At 42.8% G+C, this 10580-nt stretch overlaps 1 protein-coding gene across 1 annotated transcript in view; it reads right to left on the bottom strand.

The window, feature by feature from the left end:
* Window positions 1-10380, bottom strand: part of LOC138656267 (tomoregulin-1-like) — a gene marked incomplete at its 3' end in the record, with an annotated part of 108188 nt that extends 97808 nt beyond the window's left edge. Inside the window, exon 1 of the mRNA XM_069743665.1 lies at window positions 9897-10380. Coding sequence (XP_069599766.1) covers window positions 9897-10053 — 157 coding nt within the window. The remainder of the gene's footprint in view (window positions 1-9896) is intronic.
* Window positions 10381-10580: the final 200 nt, after the last annotated feature.

A 10580-nucleotide genomic window follows, 5' to 3' on the forward strand; every position in this document is an offset into this window, starting at 1 on the left:
TATATGGCACAGCATTATAAGGAGCATCTATGGGGCCATAATCAACGGTGCAGAACATTATATATGGCCCAGCTTAATAAGGAGCATCCATGGGGCAATAATTAACGGTGCAGAACATTATATATGGCACAGCATTATAAGGAGCATCTATGGGGCCATAATCAACGGTGCAGAACATTATATATGGCACAGCATTATAAGGAGCATCTATGGGGCCATAATCAACGGTGCAGAACATTATATATGGCACAGCATTATAAGGAGCATCTATGGGGCCATAATCAACGGTGCAGAACATTATATATGGCCCAGCTTTATAAGGAGCATCCATGGGGCAATAATGAACGGTGCAGAACATTATATATGGCCCAGCTTTATAAGGAGCATCCATGGGGCAATAATGAACGGTGCAGAACATTATATATGGCACAGCTTTATAAGGAGCATCTATGGGGCCATAATCAACGGTGCAGAACATTCTATATGGAGCACAGCTTTCTATGGAGCATCTATGGGGCCATAATGAACGGTGCAGAGCATTATATATGGGGCACAGCTTTCTATGGAGCATCTATGGGGCCATAATAAACGGTGCAGAGCATTATATATGGCACAGCTTTCTATGGAGCATCTATGGGGCCATAATGAACGGTGCAGAGCATTATATATGGGGCACAGCTTTCTATGGAGCATCTGTGGGGCAACAATGAACGATATGGAGAATTATATGTGGCACAGCTTTATATGGAGCATCTTATGGGGCAATAATGAACGGTATGGAGCATCTATTTTTATTTTTGAAATTTACCAGTAGCTGCTGCATTTCCTACCCTAGGCTTATACTCGAGTCAATAAGTTTTCCCAGTTTTTTGTGGCAAAATTAGGGGGTCGGCTTATACTCGGGTCGGCTTATACTCGAGTATATACGGTATATACATATCGAAATGCATGAACTAAGGGTTTCCCGAATCAAACTTACAAACTCATAAGCATATATGAGGTTGTAAACTCAGGTTGGGAGACCCTCGGTCAGTCCATGTATTGCAGTGCATATACACACACCATAAAATAAGCTTGTGTGAGGCCTACTTTATACTGCAGCTCTGCCTATTCAGATTGGCTGCTGAATATACACATGCCCACCACCATGAAGACAATGCTCACAGCCCGGGAAGCTATAGGGGAGCCGTTTAGTGGGGTCCCAGTAACTACCGTACTATAGCTATTTAAGTTTCTGAGTGGGCGATACAGTCGCCAGTGATTTTCTCTGCCTAATAAAATAGCTACTCAGCAAAAATGTACATGTTTTTTTATACCCCCATTTTGTTACTCAAGTGGCCTCCATTTCTCCAGTGTGACCTTCAAGCCAAGGTTTTGCTCACACAGGACTGATATGCTGTGGACTTCCCACACTGAAAATTCCACAATGAAATTCACTGAAGCAAAATCCACACCAAAATGAGCGGATTTTATTATGGCTTTCATTTTAGATGTGCTGAAATGTATTCTTCCCCTTAATTTTGTATACTTTACATCCTGAATCTGCATGAAGATATCTATAATCCTCATAGTCCCTGAAGTCAGGGTAGAATGAACCTAACGAAGCCTGAGCAGGAATAGAGAAATTTTGTTCTCCACCTTCTCCACTCCTGTGCTAGAATTCAGAGAGAATCGGATCACACTAAGCCGACACTCGGTTCAGACTCCGATCAGGGTTAAGAGAGTATCATTTACATAGTCGATCAGATTCTCTTGCACGAGAGAATCATCGGCCTAAGAAATACAGATGTAGCCAAGATTAAGACCCTTAATACAGCACTATGGTATCACAGCAGAAAAAAAGGGAATTTGAAACCTTACATGACATCCGTCCATGGCTTGTGTACTGTTAAGTCGTCTTAATCCTATTAAATGAAATAACCTTCTGTGACAAGTTATCAAGATGGTGTGTCAAGTTAAACTTGGCATCTTCTGTCATTGTAGCCAGGGTTGGACTGGCCCACCAAAGTATCACCAAATCCTGGTTATTATACAAAATTTACGTTAGTTATTTATTTGCTGCTGGTGCTGAATAACATCTAACATAATGAAAAATATGACAATTTGCCATTTATTATACTGATGTCTTGTTGTAGGGCACAGGGGCTTTAGGCCCACTCAGGCATCAGGGCCTACGGGGGACTGCTACCTCTGCAGCCCCTACATCTACACGTCTGCTAGACTTAAAAGGGGGCGTGCACATATCCTGCATGAATTGACGGTGTGGGTGGTTTGTTGGAGACCCAGAATCATGTATGTTAGGCAGGCCTAAAGTAGCATCCTGAAGTACAGTCATGGCCAAAAGTATTGACACCCCTCCAATTCTGTCAAATAATACTCATTTTCTTCCTGAAAATGATTGCAAACACAAATTATTTGGTATTATTATCTTAATTTAATTTGTCTTAAATGAAAAAACACAAAAGAGAATGAAGCAAAAAGCAAAACATTGATTATTTCACACAAAACTCCAAAAATGGGCCAGACAAAAGTATTGGCACCCTCAGCCTAATACTTGGTTGCACAACCTTTAGCCAAAATAACTGCGACCAACCGCTTCCGGTAACCATCAATGAGCTTCTTACAATGCTCTGCTGGAATTTTAGACCATTCTTCTTTGGCAAACTGCTCCAGGTCCCTGATATTTGAAGGGTGCCTTCTCCAAACTGCGATTTTTAGATCTCTCCACAGGTGTTCTATGGGATTCAGGTCTGGACTCATTGCTGGCCACCTTAGAAGTCTCCAGTGCTTTCTCTCAAACCATTTTCTAGTGCTTTTTGAAGTGTGTTTTGGGTCATTGTCCTGCTGGAAGACCCATGACCTCTGAGGGAGACCCAGCTTTCTCACACTGGGCCCTACATTATGCTGAAAAATTTGTTGGTAGTCTTCAAACTTCATAATGCCATGCACACGGTCAAGCAGTCCAGTGCCAGAGGCAGCAAAGCAACCCCAAAACATCAGGGAACCTCTGCCATGTTTGACTGTAGGGACCGTGTTCTTTTCTTTGAATGCCTCTTTTTTTCTCCTGTAAACTCTATGTTGATGCCTTTGCCCAACAAGCTCTACTTTTGTCTCATCTGACCAGAGAACATTCTTCCAAAACGTTTTAGGCTTTTTCAGGTAAGTTTTGTCAAACTCCAGCCTGGCTTTTTTATATCTCGTGGTAAGAAGTGGGGTCTTCCTGGGTATCCTACCATACAGTCCCTATTCATTCAGATGCCGACGGATAGTATGGGTTGACACTGTTGTACCCTCAGACTTCAGGGCAGCTTGAACTTGTTTGGATGTTAGTCGAGGTTCTTTATCCAACATCCGCACAATCTTGCGTTGATATCTCTTGTCAATTTTTCTTTTCCGTCCACATCTAGGGAGGTTAGCCACAGTGACATGGGCTGTAAACTTCTTCATGACACTGCGCACGGTAGACACAGGAACATTCAGGTCTTTGGAGATGGACCTGTAGCCTTGAGATTGCTCATGCTTCCTCACAATTTGGTTTCTCAAGTCCTCAGACAGTTCTTTGGTCTTCTTTCTTTTCTCCATGCTCAATGTGGTGCACACAAGGACACAGGACAGAGGTTGAGTCAACTTTAATCCATGTCAACTGGCTGCAAGTGTGATTTAGTTATTGCCAACACCTGTTAGGTGCCACAGGTAAGTTACAGGTGCTGTTAATTACAAAAATTAGAGAAGCATCACATGATTTTTCGAAGGGTGCCAATACTTTTGTCCACCCCCTTTTTTATGTTTGGTGTGAAATTATATCCAATTTGGCTTTAGTACAATTCTTTTTGTGTTTTTTTCATTTAAGACAAATTAAATGAAGATAATAATACCAAATAATTTGTGTTTGCAATCATTTTCAGGAAGAAACTGAGTATTATCTGACAGAATTGCAGGGGTGTCAATACTTTTGGCCATGACTGTATGGAATAATTAGGCTGGAGCTATACGTGGACTAAGAACCGAGACTAGTGAATGGGGTTGCATTGTTATACCTTGTTTACTGCCACCACAAAAAGAATGTCACTTATATAGAGCAGCAATGTCGCAACTATACATAATGATATTTGGTCTTGCAACCTGTACCATGGCAAAAGTTGCTGTGTAGCCCTAAACTTAAAGGGGATGTCCACTGCTCAGATAACCATTTCTTTAAAATTGTATTTCTGACATTCCATACCGACACTGTTTCAGCAATGTTGGCGCTGAGTCTTCCAAATCTCACATGACATTGTTATGATATGACAGCCCTGCAGCCAATGGGCTAAAAGACTCACAATTCCCTTGCACGTCCAAGGGTCATCTGAAAAAAGTGAGAGCGCACCAGCTCAATAGCGGTCACTGATTGGGTGCAGGGCTCATGTGGCATACCAATGTCATGGAAGCCTCATGAAACTCAAAAGGCCACACGGCTAAAAAGGGCAGCAGTATTGACGGTACCTGCCCAGGTCACTGAACTAATGCAGCAAACCCATGTAATAAAGATAGCGGCAACACAGGTGCAAAATACTGATGAGACAACACTCACAACCTACCAGTTCATGGAGTGGGTGGTTGTTTAGCATTAAAATTGCAAAGAAAAAGGCTTGTATAGGACACTGGTCATACACAGATAGTGCTAAGCAATCACCCCTTCCATGAACTGGTAGGCTGTGAGTGGTTGTCTCTTCATTACTTTGCACCTGTGTTGACGCCATCTTTATTACATAGGTTTGCTGCATTATTTCTGAGACCTGGGCAGGTAAATACTGCTGTCCCCTTTTTTTGCTGTGTGAACTTTTGAATTTTAGGGGGAATTCTAATTCCTGTTATTGTGGCTTTGTTTTAATTTTACCTCAGGAAACTCAGGGCCGACATCGCTGAGCGTAGTGGTGTGGAAACTGAAGATAGGGTATTTTTATTTTTCATGTGAGAATATAGCACTTAAGAAGGGGGTGGACTAGAAGTGCGAAAACTCTTTAATTATATTTATAACTGCAGTTGGAATAATATTCATTTCCTACAATCTCTGTAACTGAAAGCTTCTTTCAATTAAAAGAACACTTACAATCTGACGTATATGAAATAAGACTGTGGTAACTTGTAGCATATCCTGAGGGAAGGAGAATCCCTTTTCCATTCACCCAGCGGTATCTGCAAGGGGTACCAAACCGCGTACCTAATTATGACCTTCTACGGCACAATAATCAATGGAGAATGAATGCAGCAATGCTCACAGAAGGCTAATGCCTGAAAACAAAGGAAAAGGATGCTAATTACAAGGAAATCTCATTTTACTTACAATACCATAGCTATAGGGAGTGACGGGATAGCAGTTACGCCTGGGCCCATGTGCATCAGTGGGCATATATGAGGACACCAGTATTATACATGGTCCTTGATACAGATTTTGCATTGATACCCGGGGACACTTCTTGGATACAATGCATACTTTTATTCTAGAGATATATTGTCCCATATTGTAGGATAACACTGATTAGTACATTATGCCCATACACGCTCCAGAGTAGTAGGGTGTTCTGCGCGGCATTCTTCACACGTCAATATGCTCGGTATGGGATGACTGTCAACGCTCTAATTGAAAGCATGTAACTGCCATTTAACAAAAGCTGGTAAAATGAAACCGGGCTGAATTCAGACCTATAGGAAGGATATTATTTAGCTACAGAACAGGTGGCAAAACAGACTGTAAGTGATATGTCTGTCTAGAGCTGATCAAGCGCAAGGAACATTTCCACCACACATTGGGATCTTGGAAGTGTTCTGCCCTTAAACTGCGCTTATGTGAGAAACAATGGGATTGTTTTACACTCTGTAGCCAAGAGAAAATAACCTAGAAATACCGTTAGTGCCGCCACCTATAGTGCCCACATCTCCTCTACAACATGCTTGTCCTGGGGGCCATAGCTCACGAAACGTGTGCCCCATCTCAGCCAATAATCATTTTTATTCTCTTCTAACCACAGTCATGTTTTCAATTTAGAGCGCAGTACATATTGTTTCTACCATCTGAAACTATTAGAAAACTGAACCTTTTAGGATAAGATCGTGGGACCATAGAAGTCCATCTGAAAACCACCATGAGTTGTGCCGTAAACATTGGCGCAAACTGAATTTGTCATTTCAATCACATATTCCTGCACAATGGGGGACATTACAAGGAGTGTCATTTCGCCAACAGATTTTATTTAAGACCAAAAGGACACATTGTTTATGTCCTGTTCCCCAAATTTACACTATGGGACCAAGGTGTATTACAATGTAGAACTGATCATATCTGGTATAGGCTGGATCCCAGTTATTTTTTTATTGTACCCTAAAACTAAAAACTGTTGCGGAAAATATGCAGAAAATGTCAACCAGATGCTCTGTGGTGTATATATAGCAAAATATATACATACATATATGTATAAATATGTATGTACATGCCGTGTACAGATGTGCTGTTTCCATTGACCGAACTACAGGTTTGATTCTAAAGGTATGTTCACACACACTGTTTTGTGGATTTTTCAGGCTTCAGCATTTTTGTAAGAACGTGCGATTTTTGGCGCTGTTAGGATACAATTTTTCATCATTCTTTTTATCATACTATGTATATGGCAAAAGGATATGTCTTTTTGACACATTTCAGGCAAAAGCCATAGAAGCATACACAAAACAGGAGACAAATCACAAGACTGTGAAAAACTCCCATCAAGAATTGGCATGTTGTTCTACCACGTGTAGGCAAAATAGTGTGAAGTTGCCACATTTCCAACTGGAATGAACGGAAGGCTTGTTGAAAGCAGGTTTGACGTGATCTTTTTCCCATGTGATAATTGGCATAGAATCTGGGTCAAAGACCTTTCACAAAAAATTCCATGTGATCATACCCTTACATTTCTGGTATAGAAATTTATATGGCATCCCTACCATTCAAATTGTAGATAGGAAAGTTATCGGATGATACACCCCAGAAGAAGGGTCGTCTAAGGTGAACTTCTCCCATAGACTGATGAATAAGAAAAACCTACAATAACGACCATCGGTGTTACTGAAAGTGCAGTGCTGAACTGTACGGAGGTGTATAAGCAATGGTGGGCAGGTGCCGTGGCTCTTTTAGCTGTAGGTGCTAAGGGTCCACCAATCTAGTGGCCTACGCTAAAGATATACCATCATTATAAAACTGGATAAAACCTTTAACCAAAATGTTCCTTTAGGCCGGGTTCACACACCCGTGTTTTGCGGTCCATAGTCTGGCTGTGGGTTACCTCACCAGAATTCAGCATCATCATAAGTATATATGATGCTGCCACGTTCATAAAATGTGTGCACATGGCATAATTCCCTACATAATGACGCTGTCCAGTCAAGGCTGGCAGTGTAGGCGCACATCCTTCTGGAAAGGAAATGGTCATGCTCAGCTGTGAGATAATTGCTATATTTGCAGGAGGATTAACAGAGGAACAATAGAGAACTATAAGGAAAGATGTCCAGAATTGTTAATCCATGAGGAAAACAAGCATTTATGAAATCTTACTCGTCTGACGTGCTATCAGACATGAGCTTGTGATGTTTATACATAAAAAGTGCATGCTGTTCCCCGTCCTCTGTAAATGTACTTGGGTTTCATGCTTAAACAAAGGTGAAGCCGTTTCCCTTTATTCTCGTATTGAAATCACCTTTCATTAAGAAGAATTTCATCCAGTTCTTTGAACTTTAAAGACATTTTTTAGAGATTGATTTTCTAACCGCGGATCATGAGGTCAGCTCACGCTGAGACTATCCTCCACTACCCCAGCCAAGTGGCAATCTCGGAATTAAAGAGGCTTCTCTCACAGTGGGAAGAAGGATGAACGTCTCTGGAGTAGTCATTCACATTTTAATAGTGACCTACATACCATGGTAAAGCAAGCTGCTAATAGGAGGAACCTGCTATCAATTCTGTGCCGAAAACTAATTGCGTCACAAGAGAAATGGGGGCATCACAGGACGTCCCTGGACTTCACCACCGCTAGCCCACCATTCTCACCTCGGGTCTGCTGCCCTAGGCTTGCATCTAAATATCCTGGGCAATGCAAGAGTGGCGCCCCCTATGGCACCCTCAGCAGGGGCACATACCCTACGAGCCCTCCCTTGTTGTCACACAGCTTTCCCATATACTTTAATGAAAAGATGGAACTGAAATTTTAATTTTTGCAATTTGACATTTCTGTTACTGCTTTTTTGTCATTTTCTAACATTCATGGAAATGTTTGTTCATGTCATTACCCACAAAACAGACCCGCACCACAATGCAGAGCTACTGACCCATAGCATTACACTCTAGCAAAGCTAACAAAGGGTTATTTTTCAGCCCACAACCATGACATGCCATAGAACTGGGGCGTTTTGCGTAATATCCAGGCCAACAGATGAGTCCTAGATTTATTCTCTGGCTCCATTCAATTCCAATGCTTCTATGTGCTTGTACTAATACGTATTAGGTTACGCCTTGTCTCCAGGAGACTTTGATAAAGAAAGCCACCGTTATGAGCGATTAGCATACGCTGCCATTATTATGCCATTGTTAAGCGCCCCTCAGGGGCTGAAAACAAATTAACCCAACAGGAATAAATGAGCATGACCCAAACTTCATATATAGTGCAGTACACAGCGGTGCAGCGTGCAGGAGGGCATCCTAAACGGGGGGTGGAACAGCTCTGCGATGCACTGGCACCCTGGCACTGGGGCAGAGGAGTTGTGCTGGGACCCAGCAGAAGTCGATGCCGAGGATACATGACAATCAGCTTTCTGGGTCACTTCCAGCCCTAAGGGTCATGTCACGTGGTCAATTCTGGGCTCCTACCGAAAGTGACAGAAAGAACCCAGCGAGGGGTGCGGCGTGCTTATTAATGACTCCTGCCAAGCACCTGCCAGCGACCAAGCTCTGATGGATCATCTGCCGACACACTGTACCAGCACACAGGGAGCTGCACGTCCTATTGTTCCCACAGACAGGAATATACTAAAACAATACACGCCGACCGGGGGTCTTTGTCTAATACAATGCACGGTCCTATTAGCACAAATACATATATAATAGTCCTTCTATCCAGAAATCCCACAGACGGTGCCAGGACCGAGACCCCGACAATGCTAACGTCACCGCTTGATAACCTCATCATGTGTATATATATATATATATATATATATATATGTGTGTAGATTGCTGTATAAATATATGTGTAGGTATATAGTACAACACAATTGTACAGTATGTGAGACATGCTCTAGGTCTACGTAATTGGGACACAACTAGAAACACGTTTACATATTTATAAATATTTATATTACACATATATAACACATGCATATTATAGTATGGAGTCCATTATGAGAATTGTATAAGTGCGTCTGTGTATGTGTGTGCATATATATATATATATATATATATATATATATATACACACACAGTATATATAAATGTATACATGTACAGCATATATAAATGTATACCTATATATATACAACATCTATACCTATATACAGTATATATACATATATACCTATATACATCTATACCTATACACAGCATCTATACCTATACACAGCATCTATACCTATATACAGCATCTATACCTATATACAGCATCTATACCTATATACAGCATCTATACCTATATACAGCATCTATACATCTATACCTATACACAGTATATATACATGTATACCTATATACAGAATATATAAATCATACCTACATACAGTATATATACATCTATACCTATACACAGCATCTACACATGCATCCATAGACAGTGTGCTGCCAATGCCGGCCAGGTGCGGGCAGGTCCCATCCCAGTCAGTGGCACATGAGGCGGGCACGGTACCTGAGCAGTTGGTGCCTTTGCCCTTGCCGTTCTGGCACTCGCTGGGCAGCTGGTTGGACGCCTGGACCCCCGAGAAGGCGAGGAAGAAGAGCAGCACAGAGGAGCAGGACCACAGGGGAGGCATCCGCCCGCAGGCAGCGGCAGACGGTCCGTCCATGGCGAGGGGCAGCGGGATGCTGGGGCTACGAGCGGCTGTGGCGAGGAAGGTACCGGCTACTCGGGCAGGCCAAGAGCATCAATGATGGCACACAGCACGGGGCAGCAGCGGGCACTGCCTCCTCATTCCCTGCAGCCAGTGACGGCCAGTGTCTTCACCTCACAGGAGGCTGTCACCCATCCTCAGGACCATGCCAGAGACCCCCGGCGGGCGCTGCCTGCTCTGCCCCTCCTTCCCCTCTTGCCCCCGGTTATTGTTCCCAGCAGCAGAGGCAATGTCACCAGCCGCTAGATGGGCGCAATACGTGTGGCTGCTGCTCACAACAAAGGGACTGAGTGGAGGAGGAGGAGAAGATGAAGGGGCCCACGTGACGGCAGCCCCCATGCCTCTCCTTGTAGCCACTAGTAGTGAGTAGTGTTGAGCGATACCTTCCGATATCGGAAAGTATCGGTATCGGTTTGGATCGGCCGATATTCAAAAAATATCGGATATCGCCGATACCGATACCCGATCCCAATGCAAGTCAA

This window comes from Ranitomeya imitator, unplaced genomic scaffold, assembly GCF_032444005.1.
Source record: "Ranitomeya imitator isolate aRanImi1 unplaced genomic scaffold, aRanImi1.pri SCAFFOLD_705, whole genome shotgun sequence".
NCBI lineage: Eukaryota > Metazoa > Chordata > Amphibia > Anura > Dendrobatidae > Ranitomeya > Ranitomeya imitator.